Source organism: Rattus norvegicus, chromosome 14, assembly GCF_036323735.1.
Source record: "Rattus norvegicus strain BN/NHsdMcwi chromosome 14, GRCr8, whole genome shotgun sequence".
NCBI lineage: Eukaryota > Metazoa > Chordata > Mammalia > Rodentia > Muridae > Rattus > Rattus norvegicus.
In genome coordinates this window covers 108321509-108347700 of record NC_086032.1, presented here as the reverse complement: position 1 = coordinate 108347700, position 26192 = coordinate 108321509, and the positions used below count along the sequence as shown (strand labels likewise).

The 26192-nt window shown below is 41.3% G+C and overlaps 1 protein-coding gene and 1 long non-coding RNA gene across 2 annotated transcripts in view; one reads left to right on the top strand and one right to left on the bottom strand.

The window, feature by feature from the left end:
* The window catches only part of C14h2orf73 (similar to human chromosome 2 open reading frame 73), a 33156-nt gene extending 32214 nt beyond the window's left edge, over positions 1-942 (top strand). The window contains exon 5 of the mRNA NM_001109095.1: positions 590-942. Coding sequence (NP_001102565.1) covers positions 590-790 — 201 coding nt within the window. The 3' untranslated portion in view covers positions 791-942. The remainder of the gene's footprint in view (positions 1-589) is intronic.
* On the bottom strand, positions 57-26192 carry LOC120096711 (uncharacterized). Its single transcript, XR_005493549.2, has 2 exons — positions 22216-26192; positions 57-301 (listed from the first exon to the last, which is right to left on the bottom strand). It is a non-coding gene; the product is annotated as an uncharacterized LOC120096711 (long non-coding RNA).

Below are 26192 nucleotides of genomic sequence, written 5' to 3'. Positions count from 1 at the left end.
TAGTCATTAGTGGACTAAACTCAGCTACATGTCATAAAAACCAAGGACCACAGGGGTTTTGATTTATTTCCTGGAAAGCATTTACTGAAGTAATATTGATAAACTTTTAGATGTTCTTAATGTATGTGTGCCAGGAAGGCATAGATAAAGTTTAAAGGCTGAACAGAATTGAACCAGAATTGCTGGAGTGCTTCCTCCCATCCAGATGCTTGGTCTCATAGTTCATTGTGAGTAATCCTTTTGGACATTGAACACAATCATCAATTCTATGAATTGTAGATTCATTTGCAGTCATAGCAACCTACAAAGCAAAATAATAATAATAAAACTTAGTACAGCCAGTTGCATGCACTCTAGCAATGGAAAAGCACAGGCACGTCTTTGATTGTTTTACTTCCCTGCTTTCAGTTATATTCACCCCATTTACAGGCTTGCCAGACATTCTGGTGTGGTCCTCAGTTTGGCACAGAGGGGACAGTCGATGAAGAGGCAGAGAAGCAAGTTTCATCACCAGAACTTGAACAAACCCACATACTCAGCTACAGTTCCTTCTTCCCCTAGCTTATGTCATGGTTGTTTTCCTTTCCAGAGACACGGAACCTTCGTACAGAGAAAGATAAAGCCAGAGACTATGCCAATAGCTCCTAAGGGACCAGAGGTATTATTGAACACTCCAGGGTCAGGTTCATCAGAACAGCCCCAAAAAACAGACAAAGGAAATTCATCAGGAGACAACGTGACCTCACCACGCCTGTGCCAAAAGAATTCTCAAGAGCTGCTGGAGACTTAGAACAGCTTATCAGAACCAGAAGGCAGCCCAGCCCAGCAGACCCAGAAGCCTGGCTATGGGAGATGACTGGAAGAGTGTTGTTCTCAACTGTAGGACAAGCTCCTCTCACCAGGCACTGGCCTTTAAACCCACTAATAAAAAAGTCAGGGTAAATGCGGTTAAGCTTTGGTATCAAAAGTGTAATCTCAGGAATGTAGGCAGATTTCCTCAGTGTCTGGTAGACACTTGACACTGGATTCATCCATCATTGGAGTTGTTGTTGTTGATACTGTTGTTGTTGTTGTTGTTGTTGTTGTTGTTGTCAGTAGCTTTAGAACACAGAATTTACATAAACAGGGGAAAGGCGGAAAAGGGTTTAATAATGCATCAAAATTTTAAGTGGCTCAGTGAGTGGTAAATTATAAAACACTGTCTTTATTTATAAATAAAACAACTTACAAGAAAAACGAGGTCTTAAAAAAGAGGCTCAGCTTACATGATCATTAATTGCAGCCCTGAAATCAAAGCCACTGATAAGAATGTTGACTTATACTTAATGAAAGTTATGTGGCCTTGGGTCAGTTACTTGACCTCTATAGATTTCATAAAATTATTCAGCATGAGATTGAACACATTGATCAATAAATTATTGTAATCCCATCATTACTACTCCTACACTTACATTTTAAGTATAATTTTCTATAACTTTTAAGTCCTCTTTCTTATTCTAAAAGTTAGACTCTATACACAGCTGAGAGTGTGAAAATGAAAAGCATCACCAGTACAGATGCACACACACACACACACACACACACACATGCACACACGTGTACACACAGAGATGCAAACACACAAACACATACACACACTAAGGACTCACAAGTACTTAGGAGATGAAATATCTGCTATAGCTTTAGCCACATCATTCATCATACTAGCTCAGTTTCCCTTTCAGATGATTTGGTGAAAACTGCTCCTATGGCTCTTGTGATTTGTCATGTTTCGTGTGCCATGATGTACACATGCAGTTTTGTATACACATAGACTCAGGTGGGAGCATTTGTACTGTGTACAAGCTGAAGCAGATGAAATTTTACTCTGATGAATACTAGTTATACCTTTATTCCTCTGACCCATATGAGGCATTTTAATAAACTACAGAAAGTAAGCATCATTTTTGTGTGTTGTGATTTCTGACTCTTGTGTCATGGTGGATGAATGCTGATGGTGAACTGTATTGCTGCCAAAATTCAGGAGAAAGTAAACAACCAAATATAGACAATCATAAAAGGGATAACTTTCATATTCCAAAATAGGAAATGTGCCTGTTTCTGCACCCGATGATACTGTCAACACATACACATTGCCTCATCGTTTTAAAAGCACTAGACTCAGGGTAAAGTTGACTACATATACAGTACCCATTAGTCAAATCATCCTCAGATCCTACCTGTGAATCTCAACCCCTTCCAAAGCTAGCTGTAGTTCTGAAACAGATCATACTGATGATGGTCTGTCAATCTCATAATTGAAGAAGCACATGCAATTGAGAATGTGTAGCATTTCACTCAACAAACACTGTATTGAATCAGGTCAGTAAAAACACCAATAAAGAGGAAAAAAGGAGGGAGTTGTAATCAGATTTGAAAAGAAACCCAAAGACTTGATTTTGTATCCACATTTGAGCAAATATGTAACTTTATGGTCTCCAAAGCAAAGAGGTGGAATTGAAATCTTGAAGCCAGACTCAAGCAGCTTGCTGCCAATTCAAGGCAAACTCTATTCCATTCATAATGAAGAAGACATCAAGAAAGTTTGCTTCTGTCTAAACTACAGATAGTTAGCACTCCAGTGAGTACTTGTGTGCCACATTGCAGTCTGTAATAAGAGTATATGTGGAGGGTTTCTCATAGTTCACAAAGTTAACACTGTGAACATAAGTCCTCTACCGATGCTTGTGAGATGCCCAACAAAAGCCAATGCAACCCTCACCCCAATATATCTCCATGATCCACAGGGGAAAAAAGGATTTAAATCACAAACAAAAATCATACATCTAAGCCAGACATCTCAAGTCTCTGATCCTAGCATTCAGTAAGATGAGTCAGGAGGATTACAAGTTTGAGGCAAGCCTAGGGTGTATAAGGAGACCTGTCGAAAGAACAACTCTCAAATAAAAATACAAATCATACCAAAAAAGAAGAGCAAAAGTCTGTTACAAAAATGATGAAAGCTTCAAAACTGAAGATAATGGAGTTAAAGCACCTTAAAGATCTGTGTATGCATGTGTGTGTATGCATGTGCATATGTGTGTGTGCATTTGTGTGTGCATGTATGCCTGTGTGTACATGTATGTGCATGTGCACATGCCCACACATTAGTAAGTGTGCATCTGTATGCTCATGTATGCATGTGTATTCATGTGTGTTCAAATGTGATATGTGTACACATGTGTTTGCATGTTTGCATGTGTGCATGTGCATATGTGCATGCTATGCACATATGTGTATAAATATGTACGTGTATACATTAGGAAATTTCACTATATTTTTTGTTACTTCTATCTCTTCTGTTTCCTCTCTTCTCTTTTCTAACAGCTACTAATTGAAAGTTGCAACAATTTGGGACTGTCATCTGTGCCCCCTAACTTTCCCCTCGTTCTCTTTCTCATGGTACTTACCACAAAGTAATGTATGAATTCCTTTACAGTAACTTTCTTCTACTGTGATTTTCAGCCATATTCACTATTCTGTCAGATGAACAATTTAAACATAAAACACTAAATTTAAACATATCCACTAAACCAAGTGCATATTTCAATACCTATACATGTGACTTAATACATGTGACTATACTACAGATATAACAGCACCCAGACTATTGTATTTGGGCTTTATGTCTTATATTTGCTTCCTTAAATATAGTGATTTTTCTTTGTTAAATGAGATGTCTTACATTCTTGGTTGCATATTCTTCAATTCAGTAATCTCTAGAACATCATTAGTATATCTTTCTTAGTTTACTGCTGACTAGCTTAGGAACAGGGATGACATACAGACAAACCGAATCTGAAGATGATTTAAGTAATGGATGCTCCAACTCCAGTGGGAAACAGTAGCTTCTTAAGCATTGCTCTGCCTCTCCAATCCTACTGCATGACTTAGTTTCTGCCCTAGCTTCCTATTACTCATCCCAAGTCTGAGAATGGGGAAGGATGACAGATTTGCTTTTCTGTGTAAAATTCCCTAACTCTTCAAACTGAGACATGCCCCAAAGTAACACATACCTATCTTGCCCATTAATCCTAGGCTAATATTCCATCAGATCAGTGGTTCTTAATCTGTGGGTCATGCCCCCTTTGGGTGTTGAACACCTTTTCATAGAGGTCACCTAAGACCATGGGAAAACATAGATATTTACTTTATGATTTGTAATAGTAGCAAAGTACAGTTAAAAGTAGCAATGAAAATAATCTTTTTTTTAGATCCAATTGATAAGATATAATTGCCCATTTAAACATACAAAGCCCTGTACCATCCATCCCTTAAGAACATTGATAACAACCTGTAAATACACAGAGTGAGATCTTTACGTCAGCCTCCATTGTCCTGCCACGGCTTCTCTCTCTCTCCCTCTCCTCTCTCTTCCATTCCAGTCTCCTACTCTTCCTTCACTTTTCTCCCGCCTATCCTTCCTTCTCATCCAATGATAGGCCTCCTCCTATCTTGTACCTACCTCGCCTGTGACATCATCCCACATTTCACCCTTTTTGTCTAATTAAAAAAAATGTTTCAAATATTAGCTGAGCACAACTATTGTCATTTTGTAATTAAAAGCATAAAATATATCTAAGACCCAGTTCATCACTATATCAGTTAAACAGAACATTTAGTTACCCATTCCAGCTTAAGAAAGGCTTAAAATCTATATTATATCTTGGCTAGCTTGTATACTATCTGATAACTATCTAATAAAATATGTATTTCCAGAGTTAAATGGCCTGATAGGCTATGAAACTATAATCAGTCTTCAACCCCATCAGAAATCTGAGAATGACCAAATATCTATACACACAGGAAGCCTAACACGGCTTTCAGAACTGAGAGGTTGTAGAGACAAAACTCCACTAGCACAGTCCCCTGTTAGCGTAAGCCTTCAGCCTTCTGGCCCAAAATCAACTGACAGACTTGAAATGCAGAGTTTGAAGGGCTGATCACCCTGTCTTGGCAGAGTTTATCAGTCAACTATTCTGCATAATTTGTCCTTTTCTGGACAGTATTAGTCTGCAGATGAAACAGGCAGTTTTGTCTAGTGGCTGCCTAGCCACAAAGTGTTGCCTCACCTGGAGGTAGAGATGTGCAAATCCTTCGTTAAATCCACCAAAGGGAACTGTTAGGAGCAGATATGTCTAAACAAAAGATAAATAACTTTAAATCTCAAATTTTGTGGATTTCTGACGTTTTTGAAAACTATCTACCTATATAAGACAATCTGTATTGTTGTCTTTATGTCTTAATAATATCTTGAAAGTACTCTCACAGAGTCAGAGCTGTGAATTTGCTAGTTGGCCCTTAACTCACAGGTGTAATCAACTCAGAAGTTTGTAATGACATCATTAGAAGGACTGGCTCTAAACCTTGTACTTTTAAATTCTTTTAACAAATAAATTCTATATCAAAGCAAAGATATTATTTTAACTAAGTTACCAAATGAGATTATGACTGTGCAACTCAATCTAGCTAATTCCTCCCTGTAAATTACAACCAATTTTAAATTCCTCATAAAAACAACTTTAGAATAACCACTTCCAGCCCCCCAAAAGTCCAGGGAATTGAGGCGACGACTCCTCCATAAATTCTTCAAGCTGAACATGGACATTGAGATATCCTTGGGGGAAGGGGGTAGGAAGAATAAAGCAAATGCTGTAGCCTATGTGTCCTGACTGGACCCAGCTGAAAGTCTTTGAGACCAGGAATCCAAGTAGGCACATTCTGCAAATATACAGCTCTCAAGACAAAAGTTTAGAATTGAGATATCTTGTTTGATTCTCCTGAATCAATTTTTTCAGGCAGTCCACCTCTATCAAATCTGATCAGTATGACTCTGTGAGATTTCCAGCACCTAATCACACTTTTTAAAAACACAAAGACAAAGTCTTTCTCCCAAAATATTGTGTTCCTTAGTCTGTAACCAGATAATCTTGTATCTTGCACTCTCTCCCAGAGTAATAATATAACCATAAAACTCAAAGTCACACCCATCATGAAGATTAAACAAATTTTTAAAAAAGGAAGCAAGCTAAACAATGAGCCTGATAGGCTTTTGTACTCTATGATATCAGGAAATGAACCCAAAATTCCTGTGGAACCCACGTTAAGAGAATTTGAGCTTCCTGTTGTAGTAAATATCAAAAGTAACCACAAACCCTCGCTAGCCGGCATCAACGAGCCATATGGCCTTTAGCGGGGTAATTCATAAAACAAACTAAACACCTTTTATCTATTCTAATATCAAAAAGCAATGTATTAAACCAAGACTTTAGCCCAAAATATCTCAATCTGTCAAGTTCTCTACCCAGAGCCACAGATTTTTCTTTAACCTTAACAACCTAAATATATATCCATCTATTAAGCTCTCTACCTGGAGCCACAGATTTTTACTTAACCTTAATAACTTTTAAATATCACAATACTCTACTTGGAGTCAGTGACTAATTTTTCCCTAAGTTCCAAACCATGATTCAGGTAATCTCTGTACTCTCCTTAAAACAAACCTAAACACCTTCTATCAATTCTAATACCAATAAGCAACTTAAAACTCAGGACTTTAACCCAAAATATATCCATGTGTTAAGCTCTCTACCTGGAACCACAGATTTTTCTTTAACCTTAATAACTTCTATAATATATGTCTGCATTCACTCTCCCTGGTGTTACAGACATTCATCACAACTCTCTACTTGGAGGTAGTGACTAATTTTCACTATCAAGTTCTGAACCGTGGGTGAAAATCCCCACCTGATTCAGGTAATCTCTTCTTTCTAAAAACAAACTTAATCACCTTTTAATAATACCTGTAATAAAGAAGTAGCTTGTCTAACTAGGATTTCAACCCAAAATTCCCATGGAGCCCACGTTAAAAAGAATATGAGAATCCTGAAAGACTTTCTAAACAACTTTCTTTAAAAAGCAGCTTTTAATCTCTAACTCTCTGAGCTGCCATTACTTCTCACACAGCTGGGGACCTACAGCCTGCCAGCCCAGGTGGCTTCCCCATTTCTTTGTTTGAATTCCCATCCTTGAGATATCACATGACTTAACATGGCGCCGGCCTCCTCTTAGAAAATAAAAACTTTCTCTCGACTCTTAGGATTACTAGTGGATTCTTGCCTAACACATTGGTTCACCATCTGTTGTTGTAAAAATACAAAAAAAAAGAAAAAAAAAAAAGTAAGGTTATCTTTTACCCCGCTAGGTCTGGCACCATGGTGCCCCAAGATATCTGTTAGATATCTTGGCGGAAACACATCCCAACGTTGCGGTGGCCCAGTGTCTCCAGAGGCCACACACTTTCCTACACTCAAATCGTCACATAAAAGAACACACAACACGGCAAGTCCTCCAAAGAGACTGTGTGCCCGCAGGTACCTGTGTTTTCCAATAAACCCTCTTGCTGATTGCATCCGAGTGGACTCGGCTCGGTCATTGGGCGCTTGGGACTCCTCCTGAGGGAAAGGTCCTCTCCAGGGGTCTTTCATTATGGGGGCTCGTCCGGGATTTGGAGACCCTCCGCCCAGAGATCACCGACCACCCACCGGGAGGTAAGCCGGCCGGCGTTTGTCTTGTCTGTTGTGTCTTGTCCTGTGAACGATCGATCAATAGGCTCAGATCTGGGGACTATCTGGACGGGCCAGAGAAGGAGCTGACCAGCTCGGACTTCTCCCCTGCAGCCCTGGAAGACGTTCCAAGGGTGGTTGGAGGAGAGGGAGATCCGGATCCGTGGCACCTCCGTCCGTTTTTGGAGGGATCCGCACCCTTGATGACTCTGTCTGAATTTTATTGGAGTAGAGGATCCAAGACCCTTGCTGACTCCATCTGAATTTTTTATTTCAGTTTGGTACCGAAGCCGTGCGGTGCGTCTGCTTGTTACTTGTTTGACTGTTGGAATTGTTTGTCTTCTTTGTGACCTGACTGTGGTTTTCTGGACGTGTTGTGTCTGTTAGTGTCTTTTTGACTTTTGTTTCGTGTTTGAATTTGGACTGACGACTGTGTTTAAAATCTTGGACCGACAACTGTGTTTGAAATCATGAAACTGTTTGCTTTGTTCGTCGAAGAGCTTTACTTGGTCCCCTTAACGCTTAGTGAGTAAGAAACTTAATTTTGTGGACCCCGCTCTAGTGGCGGTGTGTTGGTTGATAGCCAAAGTTAATTTTTAAAACATAGTGTTTTGGGGGTTGGGGATTTAGCTCAGTGGTAGAGCTCTTGCCTTTGCAAGCGCAAGGCCCTGGGTTCGGTCCCCAGCTCTGAAAAAAGGAAAGAAAAACAAAACAAAAACATAGTGTTTTATCTGTACTTGTGCTCGCAGCCAGCTGTGATGAACTGGGAAAGATTTAAATTTTCCTTGGGAGTAAGGAATCTTAAAGGTGGAGTTTCAGCCGGTATGGCACTTAGTGCGTAGCTGCCTAAAAGATCAGAAATGCTGTTAACAGGCTATAAAAAAGGGACAGGCTGTGTTAGAAATGCTACAGGAAGAATGATCTAAAAAGGATGAGAGCTAAGTGGGGCTATAAGGAAAACAAGAACAGGAAAGGAATTTCTGACATTTGCTCACTGTAGGAGAGCGCTCATTTAGAGAAGTTCTTTAAGGAAGCCTGCCTTATCTGCTGTCCTTATTCCAAGGGAGGAGTCAGTCTCCAACATTAAATTACTTTTCTCGCTGATCATCATTAACATGGAGAGTGCCTTTGGTCCTATCCCCACAGCAGCCAGTTCCTGCCCCTATGGTTAAAATGCCCCAGGTTGGGGGACAAAAAGAGCCCCTAAAATAGTTTCAAAGAATCTACAACTGTGAAGAACTTTGTTTTGCCAGTCAGGATTAATGTTTTCTTTTCCATGGGCCTATAGCCCACTGAGACAGTTTGGTAAAGGGCTGTTACTAAAGTCCTGAAAGCCCCAGGTGAACTGGTTACAATTCTTTTGTCAGCTGCTTAGTATCTAGCACCCAGGTTCTAACCATCTCTCCATCCTTTTGTTATTAGTTGTTACTAGAAGCCTAGTGTCATTTGGAGGCTGGTTCTCTTGAGAGGCAAAGCCACCAAGCTGACACTGAAGGGAGGTAGGTACTCCTTAAGGGAAAATCTAAGCCCAGAGAGACAGCCGGTAACAGCTAGGCTGCCTCTCTGCTCGCCTTTCTGTTTCATAGACAAAGCTTGTGCTTATATTTACAGTGGGCTTTTTGTCCAAAAACAGGCCTCCTGGTTTAGCTGTGTGACTAAATGTTATTTGTCCTCTTCAGTGGACCTCTCTCCTCTAGATTCCCTTCTTGTTTTCTCACCATCCCACGTGAGATGCTTGTTAGTAACTGTTACAGGTCTTCTTTACCACCGAGGAAAGACAGAATCCTACTAGAGGCCAGAAAGAATGTTCCAGACATGGATAGAAGGCCCTCACTTCTGCCTGCTCTCTTCAGACGCCTGAAGGTAGGGAGTGCCAGGTCTGCCCCCAGGCTCCAAGGGTGGGTCTCCTAGGGGCTGGAAAATGCCCCACCAATCTGGCTAAGATAAGGAAAGGGTATGAAGAGAAAGTTACAGAAATTTGAAGGGTTAAGCTAAGTTGCTGAGAGTTAGTATAAGTTACAGAGAAAGTAAGGTTAAACAAAGAGAAAGAGAAAAGAAGGTAAAAAGAGCAGAAAGCTAGGGAAGAAAAGAGACAAAAAGAAGAGGAAGCTAGAGAGCTAAAGAGAGATAAAAGACAAGAGAGGAACATATACTGGCCACAGTAGTTAGGGAACCTAGGAAGACAGTACCTGGCAACAGAAGAGAACTCCTGGCTAAAGATCAGTGTGCCTAATGCAAAGAAAAAAAAAGACACTGGGTCAGGGACTGCCCCAGAAAGAACAAGAGGGGACACTGGAGAGCCTCTCGGTCCTGGAGTGCTGGCTATGTGCAGAGATAGGAGGGAAGCCTGCCCAGTTGTTTTATGGATTCAGGGACCCAATGCTCTGTGCTCCTATGCTCCAGTGGGCCAGTATCCAAAGACCTTGTGTACAGGGGCCTACTGGCAACAAACAATACTTATGGACTGCCCAAAGAACAGTGGACCTTGGCGTGGGCCGGGTAACCCACTAGTTCATAGTCATCCCTGACTGCCCCCATCCCTTGCTCATGAGAAAATTGCTCCCCAAAATGGCTTGCGTGGGCTGAAATGGCTGGGTGAGGCCATGTGTATGCATATCTACAGACTATGTATGCGGAGCTTAAGACCTGTCTCACTGCACCAGTACCTGATGCTGGGAGATGAATGGCTTAGCGCTGTTCTACTTGGAACATATCACTCCTGCCAGCCGGGCACTAACAATTATCACCCAATCCAGGACTTAAACTGTGATAGAGTGGCTGATGTTTTGCCTTTGAATAGAGTGTCCCAAAAGATGTGACCACTGGTCAGCTGCCATGGACTAGATTCTCCACCTGTTGGGGGCAATCTGGTCACCTTGCTGCCCAATCCTGACCTGGAGCCACCACAGCACGAGTGTCAAGCACTGGCAGAAGCCCATGGGTGGAGGGAAGACCTCTGCGACTGGCTGATTGACCCCTGCTGAAAGCCGAGGCTACCTTGTCCACAGACGGGAACAGTTCTCTTCATGAAGGTCAGAGATAAGTGGGTGCTGCCATGGTGGACAACACAATGTCATCTAGGATGGCTGAACCTCAACCCCCCAGTACATCAGTGCCGCAGATGCCTTTGCCATCTCTTGGATGCCCTGGTGAAGCCAACAACTGTGAGTACTATTCATTGCTCAGGATATCAGGAGGGAAGAGATTCAGTGGCATTGGGCAGTAACAAAGCAGATAAAGTGGCTCGGGAAATGGCTATGCAGGAGCCTATCCTGGTTGCAGGCCTGCAAGAGACAGCCACTGAGAACTAGGATCGGACTAAGGGATGGCCTCACTTAGAAAAGGCCCAAATTGCTTAAAAGATAAAGGACAATGGCACACTTGAGGGGAAAGCTATACTCCCCCAGAGAACAAAGAAAAGACTCACTTTGCCAAATACAGAAATGGACTCATTTAGGAGATAAAAAGTTTGTCCAAGTAGTTAAGTGTATGTAATAGACTTTAAGATTTTAGCCAGAGAGGCAGTAGAAAGTATAAGGTATGTCAATAAGTGAATGCTTAGCAAGCAAACAGGGCAAAGAGACCTAGAGAGTTTGGTAAAAAGTCGAAGTGAACTTCACTGAGATAAAACCAGAAAAATATAATCACAAGTATCTCCTAGTGCTTGTAGATACTTTTTCAGGAATAGATAGCTTTCCTCACCAAACGAGAGACGGCCTCTGCAATCATCAAGAAGATACTGGAAGAAATCTTCCCCCGATTTGGAATGCCCAAGGTAATCTGGTCAGACAACGGCCCTACTTTCGTTGCCAAGGTAAGCCAGGGCGTGGCCAAGTATTTAGAGGTCGACTGGAAATTACATTGTATTTACAGACCTCAAAGTTCAGGACAGGTAGAGTAAATAAATAGAACTCTAAAAGAGACCCTGACCAAATTAACCATGGAGACTGGCGCAGACTGGGTGACACTCCTTCCCTCTTGCTCTCTTCAGAGCAATACCCCTTCCAGATTCAGCCTTACTCTCTTTGAGATCTTAAATGGGGCCTCAGCCCCCCTGACTGTATTAGATGATGTTACTGAACCAACATGTCATAGTGCCATAGTAATAATGATTTGTGTGCCAGGCTAAAAGACCTACAGGTGATACAGAAAGAAATCTGCTGGGGTTGGGGATTTAGCTCAGTGGTAGAGCGCTTGCCTAGGAAGCGCAAGGCCCTGGGTTCGGTCCCCAGCTCCGGAAAAAAAAAAAAAAAGAACCAAAAAAAAAAAAAAAAAAAGAAAGAAATCTGCTCAGAGCTGGCAGCAGCCTATGCCCTGGGGACCCCTGAGACATCTCACCAATTCCAGGTCGGAGACTCGGCTACATACGATGGCACCGAACCCAGATACTCACTGGAAAGGACCATACCTGCTGCTGCTGACCACCCTGACAGCTGTCAATTCTCAGCCCTCACCAGCCGTGTACTAGCTGTTGGGGCTGAGAGCTGGGACCTAGAGGGAAACTCAGATCTTCAAAAAGCTCCCTAGACTTAATTTCATGTTTGCCCCGGGTTTTATCAAGATAGGTGTGGGGATAGGCTTGATTTCTATTACAAATGATGTAACATTGCATATGTTAATACTCCTAACACTTCTTGGGACTGTGCCTCAGGGATCACAATCTGTATAAGTTTAGAAGTTCTAAAAGCTAGTCATGACCTTGGTGTGTAGGTTTAGATAGTGTCCAGATTGGAATCCTGATGCTAAAGACTTAGTAAGACACACACAAAAAAAAAAAGGAGTTGAGAATTACTTAGGGCTAAGGCTATCTAGGTGCTGCAAGGGCAGCACAAGGACATCTGCTGTTGCAATGCAAGGCTTATAGAGAATTCCGAACTGCCATTCAGGAGTAATTAAAGACTCCATGAATAAACTTAGAGAAAGGTTAGACAAAAGGCAGACAGAGAAGCGCATCAGGGATGGTTTGAGAGCTGGTTTAGTAGATCTCCTTGGATGACTACTCTGGTATTTTCCCTTATGGGACCCTTCTTAGTTTTGCTTCTGCTTCTGATTATAGGTCCATGTGTGTTAGAGAAACTAGTTAATAGGTTTGACTCCTACAAAAATATAGAGACGCTCAACAAGGTTGATTTGAGTCTTGGTTCACTCGGTCTCCCTGGATGACTACCCTACTCTCTGCTATATGGCTGGGCCATTACTAATAATTTTCTTGGTTTTAGTTTTTGGACCCTGCGTGACAAACAGGTTAATTGCTTTTGTTACAAATCGAGTGAGTGCTGTGCGGTTGATGGTTCTGAGACAACAGTACCAGTCAGTTAGGACAACTGGTGAGACCAAATACGAGACTTGATATCAAAATTCTAAGATTAGAATTACTTAGTAGAAGAAGAGGGGAATGAAAGGAAAATTATACAGATTTAAGGTTTAAAAATATGAAGTTATCCCAGCTCCGAAAAAAAGAACCAAAAAAAAAAAAAAAATATGAAGTTAAAAGAGTATGTTTCAACTCAGGACTAAACACTGTGAAAAGCAAGTCCAGGCAGCCCCGCCCTGCCGCTAGAACTAACAGACCATAAAAGGAAAGGAATACAGAACAGACCAGGAGTACCGGATCTGACCCACAGGCCACCTGGCAGGAAGAGATAAGCCCCCAGCCCCCAACATCCAGGATGCCCCAAACCTGCCAATGTGTGTAGCTATACCTTATTACCTCATCAGGTGAAATAGCCAATCATATGTGAACATGTCAAAAAAAAAAAAAAAAACACACAACACAATAATCTTTGACCCAATTGATAAGATATAATTGCCCACCTGAACATACAAAGCCCAGTACCATCCATTCCTGAGGAACATTGATAACAACCTGTAAATACACAGAGCGGAATCTTAATGTCGGCCTCCATCGTCCTGCCACGGCTTCTCTCTCTCTCTCCCTCTCAATGAAAATAATCTTATGGTTGGGGTCACCACAACATGAGGAATTCTATTAAGTGTTGCGTCTTTAGAAAGATTGAGAATCATGGCATCAGGTCTACCACTTTTCATTTATACCCACATGGCAGGCTTTTGTTTCCTGTAGTTTTATGCTTCCCAACATTTGTTCTTCAACAATATCTTTCAAAATTGGTTAAAAATGTATTTTTAAATGTAGTACATCTATACAATGGAGTACTACTCAGCTATCAAAAACAATGACATTGTGAAATTCATAGGCAACTGGGATGAACTAGAAAATATCATCCTGAGTGAGGTTACTCAATCACAGAAAAACACACTTGGTGTGCACTCATTGATAAGTGGATATTAGCCCAAAAGCTCAAATTATCCAAGACATAATCCACAGACCACGGGAAGCTCAAGAAGGATGACCAAAATGCGGATGCTCCCACTCCTTCTTAAAAGGAGGAAAATATCCACAGGAGGGGATATGGAAGCAAAGTTTAGAGCAGTGACTTAAGGAATGGCCATTCAAAGCCTGACCCACATGTTGCCCATATATATACAGCCACCAAAATTAGGTAAGATTGATGAAGCTAAAAAATGCATGCTGAAAGGGACCGGATATAGATCTCTCCTGAGAGACACATCCAGAACATGTCCAATACAGAGGTCAATGCTAGCAGCAAAACACTGAACTGAGAATAAAACCCCCTTAGGGGGAATTAGAGGAAGTATTGAAAGAGTTGAAGGAGCTTGCAACCCCATCAAAACAACAATGGGACTAAACCACTCTTGAAAGATTATACATGGACTGACCCAGGGCTCCAACTGAATATGTAGCAGAGAATAGCCTTGTTGGGGCACCAGGGGAAGGGGAAGCCCTTGGTCCTGCCCAGGTTGGATCCCCCCAGTGCAGGATAATATGGGGGGGCGGCAATAAGGGGGATGTATAGGGGAAATACCCGTATGGCGGAGGGGGAGGGGAGGGAATGGGGGCTTAGGGACAGGAAACCAAGAAGGGGAACAACCTTTGAAATGTAAGTAAAGAGTGGGCTGGAGAGGTGGCTCAGTGGTTAAGAGCACCGACTGCTCTTCCCGAGGTCCTGAGTTCAAATCCCAGCAACCACATGGTGGCTCACAACCATCTGTAATGAGATCTGATGCCCTCTTCTGGTATGTCTGAAGACAGCTACAGTGTACTCACATATAATAAATAAAAAAAAAAAGAAATGTAAGTAAAGAAATATATCTAATAAAAAATTAAAAATGAATTTTTAAAATATTTATTTATTATGTATATGTCATACAGCTTTCTGCCTGCATGTATGCCTGCAAGCCAGAAGAGGGCTTCAGATCTCAATACAGATGGTTGTGAGCCACCATGTGGTTGCTGGGAATTGAACTCAGGACCTCCTCTGGAAGAGCAGAGAGAGATGGCTTAATTCTATGCCATCTCTCCAGCCTCTAAAAATGTATTTTTATTACTATATTATTCCATGTTTTTTGAATTCTCTTAAAATAGATATTATTTACATTTATCTATTTGTACTTTTATGAACTAGAGGGGACAATAAGCATCAGGTGTACATAATCAGTCTGCCACCTTGAATCAATCTCAAATTCTCTTTTAAGTAAAGTATTTGCAAACAGCACATTACCCATTAGTAAATAACATATTCTCTGCAATAGATCACATGGTTGACTGATAAACATCACTGAGGCTTTTAAAAGATGAGAGTTTGGAGCAAATAGCCCAATAGTGGGGTACTACTATCATAGGATAGAGTGGTTCTTTTTTTTTTTTTTTTTTTTTTTTTTTTTTTTTTTTTTTTGGTGATGTATTTTTTTTCATTTATTGGATTTTTTATTTACATTTTGAATGTTATCCCTTTTCATGGTTTCCCCTCCAGAAACCCACTATCTCATCCCTGCTCCCCTGCTTCTATGAGGGTCCTCCCATACCCACCCACCCAACCCTTCTTACCTCCCTGCCCTGAAATTCCCCTACACTGGGGCATGGAGCCTTGACAGGACCCATCCCACTGATGCCCATCATCAAGGCCATCCTCTGCAACTGGAGCTACAGGTTCATCACTGTGTACTCTTTGGATGTTGATTTATTCCCTGGGAGCTCTCGGTGTGGTGGTGGGGGGGTCTGGTTGGTTGATATTGTTCTTCTTACGGGATTGAAAACCCCATTCAGTTCCTTCAGTTCGTTCTGTAACTCCTCCATTGGGGACCCTGTTCTCAGTTCAGTGGTTGGCTGCAAGCATCCCCCTCTGAATTGGTCAGGCTCTGGCAGAGTCTCTCAGGAAAAAGCTGTATGAGACTCCTGTCAGCATGCAGTTCTTGGCATCAGCAATATTGTCTGGGTTTGGTGGCTGTATGTATATGGGCTGCATCCCCAGATGGGGCAGACTCTGAATGGCCATTCCTTCAGTCTCGGCTCAAAACTTTGTCTCCATATTTGCTCCTATGAATATTTTTGTTCTCCCTTCTAAGAAGGACTGAAATATCCACAATTTGTTCTTCAATCTTCTTGAGCTTCATGTGGTCTATGAATTGTACCTTGGGTGTTCCCAACCTATTATTCTTAGGTTTCATCTTCTCATTGTGTCCTGGACTTCCTGGATGTTTGGGGTTAGGAGCTTTTTGCATTTTTTCATCTTTATTAACTTGGGTATTTCTTCTTTACATTTCAATTGTTATTCCCTTCCCGGTCTCCGGGCCAACATCCCCCTAACCTCTTCCCCTCCCCTTCTTTATGGGTGTTCCCCTCCCCATCCTCCCCCCATTACCACCCTCCCCCCAACAATCACGTTCACTGGGGTTTCAGTCTTGGCAGGACCCAGGGCTTCCCCTTCCACTGGTGCTCTTACTAGGGTAGTCATTGCTACCTATGAGGTCAGAGTCCAGGGTCAGTCCATGTATAGTCTTTAGGTAGTGGCTTAGTCCCTGGAAGCTCTGGTTGCTTGGCATTGTTGTTCATATGGGGTCTCAAGCCCCTTCAAGCTCTCTCAGTCCTTTCTCTGATTCCTTCAACGGGGGTCCTGTTCTCAGTTCAGTGTTTTGCTGCTGGCATTCACCTCTGTATTTGCTGTATTCTGGCTGTGTCTCTCAGGAGAGATTTAGATCTGGTTCCTGTCAGCCTGTACTTCTTTGCTTCATCCATTTTATCTGGTTTGGTGGCTGTGTATGTATGGGTCACATGTGGGTCAGGCTCTCAATGGGTGTTCCTTCTGCCTCTGTTCTAAATGTTGCCTCCTTATTCCCTCCCAAGGGTATTCTTGTTCCCCTTTTAAAGAAGGAGTGAAACATTCACATTTTGATCATCTGTCTTGAGTTTCATGTGTTCTAGGCATCTAGGGTAATTCGAGCATTTGGGCTAATAGCCACTTATCAATGAGTGCATACCAAGTGTGTTTTTCTGTGATTGGGTTACCTCACTCAGGATGATATTTTCCAGTTCCATCCATTTGCCTACGAATTTCATAAAGTCATTGTTTTTGATAGCTGAGTAATATTCCATTGTGTAGATGTACCACATTTTCTGTATCCATTCCTCTGTTGAAGGGCATCTGGGTTCTTTCCAGCTTCTGGCTATTATAAATAAGGCTGCTATGAACATAGTGGAGCACGTGTCTTTGTTATGTGTTGGGGCATCTTTTGGGTATATGCCCAAGAAAGGTATAGCTGAGTCCTCAGGTAGTTCAATGTCCAATTTTCTGAGGAACCTCCAGACTGATTTCCAGAATAGTTGTACCAGTCTGCAGGATAGATTGGTTCTTAATCTTTTCAAAGATGAGGACCTCTTTTTCCATTAAAAATAAAAAATCATGCTTCCTCACAAAAGTAGTCATTAACCTTTCAGTTGCAACCATTTGGAAAATGAATGATTATAAAAAGCATTGATGATTCCAGGTTCAATAATATGTTTGAACTTTAAAGGATATATCCAACCAAAATGAAGTCTGAAATCTATTAAAGTCATAACTGTTTCTTAGTACAAATGGTATATTGACACTTCACAAGAGTATTTGATTTTTTTTATTTAATATCCTTACTAGATACTTTGATGGATTGAAAACCTTTATCACGATATAGATCTTTTTAATTACCCAAACACATGATGTTTCTTATAATTTAACATTTTCAAATGCTGTAAGGATTGTTTTCAACTCTAAGATTGCTATTAGCACTGACATAAATTTTTATGTTAAGACATTTTTATTAATTCATTTATTAGTATATATTCATGTAATATAGTAATCTTATCTAGCTATATGGAAAGGAAAACAGTTTAATTTCATAGCTATTAAGAAGCTCAGGAGGCACAAGAGATTTCTCCATCTGAATTGTTAACCAGCAACAGACCTAGGACCATAATCAATTTCTTGACAAGGTATGCATTAATGTGCAGAGGTCAACCCATAGGGCACCCCATTTTTTAATAGGATTATTTGATTTTCTGGAGTCTAACTTCTTGAATTCTTTGTGTATATTGGATATTAGCCCTCTATTGAATATAGGATTGGTAAAGATCTTTTCTTAGACTTAAGCTTTGTACAAAGCAATAAAAATAGATTGATTTGCATTCTTTTACATGCTGACCTCCAGTTGAACCAGCACCATTTGTTGAAAATGCTATTTTTTTCCATTGGATGGTTTGAGCTCCTTTGTCAAAGATCAAGTGACCATAGGTGTGAGGGTTCATTTCTAGGTCTAAAATTCTATCCCAATGATCTCTCTGCCTGTCTCTGTACCAATACCATACAGTTTTTATCACTAATGCTCTGTAATGCAGCTTGAGGTTCATTTATTGTTGAATATAGTTTTCAATATCCTGGGGTTTTTTTGGTTTTCCAAATGAATATGCAAATCGCTCTTTCTAACTCAATGATGAATTGAGTTGGAATTTTGAGGTGGATTACATTGAATCTGCAGATTGCTTTTGGCAAGATGGCCAGTTTTACTATATTAATCCTGCCAATCCATAAACATGGGAGACCTTTCCATCTTCTGAGATCTTCAATTTCTTTCTTCAAAGACTTGAAGTTCTTGTCATACAGATCTTTCACATGCTTGGTTAGAGTCACGCCAAGGTATTTTATATTATTTGTGACTATTGTGAAGGGTATCAGTTCCCTAATTTCTTTCTCAGCCTGTTTATCCTTAAGTAAAGGAAGGCTACTGATTTGTTTGAGATAATTTTATATCCAACCACTTTGCTGAAGTTGCTTATCAGGTTTAGGAGTTCTCTGGTGGAACTTTTGGGGTCACTTAAGTATATTATCATATTGTCTGCAAATAATGACATTTTGATTTCTTCCTTTCCAATTTGTATCCCTTTGACCTCCATGGATGTTAGCCCAAAAGCTCAGAATACCAAAGATACAATTTACAGACGGCATGAAGCTCAAAAAGAAGAAGACCAAAGTGTGGATGCTTCAGTCCTTCTTAGGAGGAGGAACAAAAATACTAACAGGAGGAAATACAGAGACAAAGTGTGGAATAAAGACTGAAGGAAAGGCCATCCAGAGACTGTCCCACCTGGGGGATCCATCCCACATACAGTCATCAAACCCAGACATTAGTGCAGATGCCAAGAAATGTATTCTGACAGGAGCCTGATATAGCTGTCTCCTGAGAGGCTCTGCCAGAGTCTGACAAATACAGAAGCATATGCTCGTAGATAGCCATTGGACTGAGAACGTGGTTCCCAATGAAGGAGTTAAGAGAAAGGACTGAAGTAGCTGAAGGGGTTTTCCCTATAGGAAAAACAATAATATCAACCAACCAGATTCCCCCAGAACTCCCAGGGACTAAATCATCATCCATAGAGTATACACGAGGGGGACCCCTGGCTCCATCGGTATATGTAGCAGAGAATGGCATTGTCTGGCATCAATAGGAGGAGAAACCCTTGGTCCTGTGAAGGTTAGATGCCCCAGGGTATGGGACTGCCAGGGCGGAGAGGAGTGGGTAGGTGGGTGGGGGAGTACCCTCATAGAAGGAGGGGGAGAGGGAATGGGCTAGGGGGTTTCTGGAAGGGAAATTGGGAAAGGGGATAACATTTGAAATGTAAATAAAGAAAATATCCAATAAAAACAAATAAACGAACAAACAAAGAAACCTAAATGAACATCTGATGGCAGCATATAAAGTACCAAAGCAGCTAATGACACGTGAGAGACGGGTTTTTACTGCTCTGAGAATTTAGAATCCTGTTAGACTTCTCATCACTGTGTTGGGCTAAACTTCAGTGGGAGTATTTTCATCAATATTCTATTGCTATGAAGAGACACCTTGACCAAGGTGACTCTTATCAAAGAAAGCATTGAGTTAGAGGCTTGTTAACAGTTTGGGAAGGTTAGTCTATTATCATGGTGGAACGCAGACAAGCATGGCACTGGAGCAAGTAGTTGAGAGCTTTATGTCCTGATTTGGAGAGTGCAGCAGAAAGAGAAAGGCTCAGCCTGGCCTAACATCTGCTTTTGAAACCTCAAATTCACACCAGTGACACAGTTCCTTCAATAACGACACACCTCCTAATCCTTCCAAACAATTCAAAGGGAGCATGGCAGGGAAACTAAGCAAATCAATATACATGAGCCTATGGGGGTTAGTCAAACTACCAGATGAGGAACTCATCATTTCTAACACACATAGATGCTAGGGAAAAATACAATATAAATGCATGTGAAATATGTAAACAAGGACTAGAATAAGATACACAATAATACTGAAAGCATAGAACATCAAATATAAAGAACAATCCTCCCAAAATTCATACCTGTAAAGAAAGGATCACAGTTGTTGTTGTTTTAATTATTTAAATGATTCTTTCCTGCAAGCACTTGGTGAGTGGAAAAGAATACAATTGTCTTCAAAAGCCAACACCATCTAGACATCAAAAAGGCCAATGAAAGGAGACTGTGGATGAAGACTTCATCCCCAGTGTGCAATGCTGAGTGTCCTTACAAGATAATAATTCAGAGACATAATGGGACAGGGTGACAAAATCACTGTAGAAAATGATGTCTCAGAAAAACCAAGCTGACTGTGAGTGGATTTCCACTAATGTCTGATACAGCCAGAACCCCTGTGTGGCTTTATCGAATGAATTCTCTCCTGTTTCTAAACAGGCAGGGGTAGAGGAGGAAAACACAAGGCACTCTCTTCAGAGCTCCACTGTACAGGCTGTAAATTCAGTGCTTTTCAGCCCCTCTATTTAGATGCTCCTGGAGGCTCATAAAAACACACTGGATTGATGGCTCACGTGCTTTCTTGCAGTCTATGATAAAGAAAGACACTGATCCCAGTGTTGGGAGTGATGGAGAGAAGTTCGAATTTGTCCATTGTTGCTGGCAATGAGCATCTGAGGTCAGGCAGAAAATAACCAAGGAGGCTTCTCCCGTAAGCTCCACAGCAGTAGATACAAAATAATGGAATAATGTTAACAATGATGAAGACAATGGTCAACACCAAGGTGCACACATGAATGAGGGCAAAGTGTTCCTATCTGAAGTCCCACCAAGCACATCTCTCAAACAATGGAACAAAGAGCTGCTAAACTACTTTGCCTATTTTATCTTCCTAATCCCTCAAAAACCCTGTGAATTATATACTGCCCATAGCATAGTCTTAGGGAGGATTCCTTGGATAGAATATTAATTGTAGTAATAAAGTGACGAATTTTCACTCTTATTTCTTTGCTAAACCAACTTAATTTGAGGTACATTGTTTGCTTTTGGTTTTGTTTCCTTTTTTCTTTTTTTCTTTTCTATTCTTTTTTTTCCGGAGCTGGGGACCGAACCCAGGGCCTTGCAGTTGCTAGGCAAACGCTCTACCACTGAGCTAAATCCCCAACCCCTTGGTTTTGTTTCTTAATAGGCAAGAAATAGCAGCAGTTTGCGTTTTACGATGTAGGAACTGGAGATGTTTTAAAGGTATTTTTAAGAGGCTGTCATAATTCTATTAAGGATCCTTTACCTTGCCCATACTGTACAGTATGTAGGTGTGTGTGTGTGTGTGTGTGTGTGTGTGTGTGTGTGTGTTATGTAACATGAGTTGCATGCATTTGGAGACATTTGACATCTATCATTTAAATGTAACCCCTCCTCAAGAAGCTGAAAAACTTCCTGAGAATCACTGAGGAGGCAGTTCAAACCTAGTACAACCAAGTGCTAAAAAGTATTGTTTAGACAGTAAGGCAGCATACAGCAGACCCTGCCTACTTAAACACTGGTTTCTAATTCACAAAGCAAGAGCAATATAGTAGCTATACTGATAAGAATAATAAGAATTATGACTGATAAGTTCTAAGAAAATAAAAGGCAGTAGATTTGAAATGCTGTAAGAGTCCCAAGCCCGAAGACATGGAATTTAATTATTCCATCTTTACAGTCAGGATCATATCATTAATGTTTGGATCTGTGAGCCCTAACTTGTCTCAGCACATGTCAGAGGATAGTTTGTGAAGTGGGCTCTGTGAATCCAGAGACTGAACTCGGTGTCAGTTGCATAGTAAGCACTTTCTATACAGAGATGCATGGACAGCTCCTTCATGCAAATTTAAGAGGCAAATTAAAATAGCTATTTAAATTACAGTTATGACTTTCTGATTCTGGAGAAACACTGTCTTGAAGAAAAGGAAAGGCATACATACCCCTGAAATGCATTTGTTCTCTGTTTTTCAAATATGTGGTATTTGCCTTCCCAGACCCCTGGGTAGTTTGTGCATCAATGTCATGCTGATGTTTCTCATGGTGCCAATCAGAAAATGACGCTGAGTCCTTGACAGTCATGGAGAGTGATTCACATGCAGAATGATGAGTGACTTGTTCTTTCCCCTTGCTTAAAGCACAGTTGTGATTTTGCCACAGCACAGAACAGTAGTTCCATACATCTTTAGCCCACGATGTGTACCCATATTGCCAGCTACAGTTTTATTAAGTTGAAATTACATTTTCATAGGAAGACAGAGTGTTGTGAAAATTATGCATTGTTAATTGGAAACATGCTTTGAAAATTTCTTTTAAGTTGTATTGTGGACATTACTCATTTTTGGTGATTAAAATGTTCAAAAACTAGTACATTGAGAATGCAGACCAATGGTAGCACAGTTAATAGGATGGATTTGGTTTTACTGTCCAAGGCTCCTATCTTTCCCTTTCTATACTGGGCAGGAGCGAAGTAAACTTGTAGAGAACTCCATTCTGTGAGTGGTTCTGCCCACATTTTACATGGCAAGGTGAAGAGGCCCCACTGGGCTCTTTTTAGGACACATTTCTGTTGTGGCGTAGTTGCAAATGAATCCTGGGGTTGGAGTGATCTCCCAAGCCAGGACAGAGTTCCTGCTGATCTCAGAAACTTCCTGCAAGTCTTGAGACACAGACCCCAAGGGACAGTGTGCTTAGATTTGTCTGGCTGCACCCAGGACTGCCTGCCAACTTCACTGTTGTCATTGTTAGCAAATGTCACTCCACCCAAGGCAGGATTTTCAAAGATTCCTCAGATAAATGGGAATTTCTGGCTGCCCCTTGCTTTCTGAAGTATGTTATGACAGGAATTTGATCTCTTCCTTCTTCGGGATTCAGGAAAAAATTCTTCAGAGCTTAGGGTGGGGGTGACCTTTAACGGGGAGCAGCAAACTTGCTAGTCCTTTCTGGGCATTTGCAGTGTCTGATGGGTCAATAGATGAACGTTTATTCTGATTGATCAGTGTTGTGGGCTCTTCAGGAAGCAAGAATATCAATGTTTGAATACTCCCTTATTAGTTTTGAACCCCTCTACCCAGAACAGAAAATTGAGGCAGGCCGAGATGGAACTCCCAGGAAGTGAGTAGGGCCTTGTTGGTTACAGGAAAGTCAGACCTGTCCTTCTTCAAGATTCCTAGCAGCTATCCTGGTCAGGCACAGCTCGGCCTGCTATATTCTCTTGCATAGTTTCTAGAGAAAAGCTATACTTTGATGTGTCTGTCTTGTGTGTTGTTCTTAGCCATGGAGAAAAGGTCATACCCAGTCCTCTGTTTCAGAACAAAAGGAGCAGTCTCTATATCTCCCGCATGGCGGCTGGGTGCCTGCAGGCACACACCTGCTGCCACAGTTGTTCACATCGGCTAATACATTTCAGACATACCCAGGGTGGGCAAGGGTGGAGGCAGCTTCATTGGCATCTCCTGGGAGAACAACATAAATGCCAACAATACAGTGGCTTTTTCCAGGAGGCTGGTCCTACAGCACGGGTGGGCACAGGAGTGGTCTCGAGGCATGCTCCTATTTGGGAAGCAGCTGCACAGCCGTGGGAAGGATTGACTCTGAGAGTTGAAAAACAAGTTCCCAAGCCTCCACTATCACTATCACTAGCCACAGTCCCCGGCTGTGTAATGTTCAAAATGTTACCTGACCTCTCAGGGTCACAGTTCTTCATCTGTTTATACAATGGTAATTTGAACAGCTGCAACAGATGTGAAAAATAAATGAGCTAATGTGTGTGCAAGTGAGTTGTAAACAAAAGTTGCTCAAGTGTATTCAATGGGGCAATGTCTGGTGCTGTAGCAGAAGCCTTACATCTTAACAAACTTCCTCATCGACCTGTGAAGTGGCTTACTGTTGTACTTGTTAAGATACAGCAGTGTGTAAGAGGGGCAGAGAAGTCAGCTATCACACCAGCAATGTAATGTGTCCTAATCAACCTCAGGCTCCCTCCTCCTTAGCCCAGTGCTGACTTCTGACACCTGTGGAGTCTGTTTGGATCTCTTAGCTGTCCTTCTTTTCTTATTCCCACATACTGTGGCAGTTTGAAAGCATTGAACCTTCTGATACTTCTACTGAATGACGGAAGCTTTGGGCTTCCTTTATAATCTTGCAAGCTTTGTGACTGCTTAGAACAACAGAGTCAGTCAGAAACGATCATCGAGACTTCTAAGGACAGATCACATGTTCTTACAGACTCTGTGGGAAGTTTACTCCCCTGAGGCTGCTGAGGTGGAAAGGCCACATGCGTGTATCTCACCCAGCAGTGCTGGTCTGGTTCAGCCCTCTCATCTTGCCCACCCAAGTGCTAAGCACACAGTGGCTCTTATAGCCCACTGTCCAGCTCTGACTAGCTGGCCATCCCTCATTTTTACACTGAAGGCCTCAATAGGATCAGACACAACATACTCACTGGGTATTAAAGTTGGAGTTGTTTGTCCTTCTATTTAGGATAATTTATTTTCCTGTGATAGATACCAGATAAACTTATAATATCCAAACCAGAATCTTCTCTACCTACCCTGTCTGCTTGTCTGTGTCCTTGTACCATGTTTCTCTCTGTCCTGTGTTCAGGGCTTGTCAGGCAGCCTGTAAGTTCTGCTAAAATTCCTACTGCTGCTATGCTAATCCAGTGATTCCTACACTAACAAAATGACTCTTAGAATACAGTCACCAAAACAGTGATTCTCAATCTTCCTAAGGCTGCTTTAATACAGTTACTTATGTTGTGACCCCCAGCCATAAAATTATTTTCATTGCTATTATAAGTGAAAATTTTCTACTGTTATAAATCATAATGGAAATATTTTTGGATATAGAGGTCTGTTAAAGGGATTACAACCTATGGGTTGGAAACTGCTGAACTACAAGATATTATTGTCCAGAAATTTTACCTGATTCACCATCACTGAAACTAAAACTCCTGGCCATAGGGTCAGTAGCTTACAGCCATGTCTTTGGACTGAGAGAAAGCTGAGTAAGAAGTTTCCCAGTAAATCAGATGAGTTTGCTCCTTGCCCACCTCTTGTCTGCCTCTGCTTCTGCCCTCTGTGGTACCATCCTCAGTATGTGAAATACACTCACATGACCATCTTCCTAATTGTCTGTTTCTCTTATAGAGGATCTGTTTTCCTCTTCCTCTATTCTAACACCACATACCTGCATCAAGTTTCAGGAATGTCCATGTGGTCATATTTTTGTGCATATTAAAATGGTGAGTTCCATTGCCAGTGCCTTTCATACAGTCCTCTTCTCACTTTCACATCTCTTTGCTTTAATTTATGATGTTGTCCACCGAGTATAACCAAAGCAGTCTGCATTAGCATGGACATGTAGCTGTCAACACAGAAAGACAACCAGTACTACACCACTGAAAACGATGATCCTTTCCTAGCAGCCATCAACAGCAGCCAACAATAAAGTTCCTTAGGGAGGGTGTGAGCCTCTATTCTGTCGATGACTGAATGCTGACAGGCTTGGCCTGCCACTGGCCTACTCTAAACAACCATAGCTGCTATGGACTCATGATTGTGACAGCTTGTCATATCCAAAAAGTAGTCCTCCTGTCCAACATAGCCCTCCTCCCTATAACAGCCTTTCTTCCCATCAGCCAGCTCTTATATTGTTCCTAACCCCTTCTTCCATGATGTTTCCTCAGCCTTAGTGAAGAATATATAAATGTCCCATATAGAACTGAGCACTCAGAAGTGACTAGTTCTCAGCACCTTGACCAACCATGAGCCTCTGCATTCACCATCATTTATTGCAATAAGTAAATAAATGAATAAATGTTTAAGTAAATAAATAACTACTTCTCGAATCAAAGTTGATAGTAGCACTTGTTCATAAATATTTAGAAACAAGTTTGACACCATGTCCATTTAGCAAT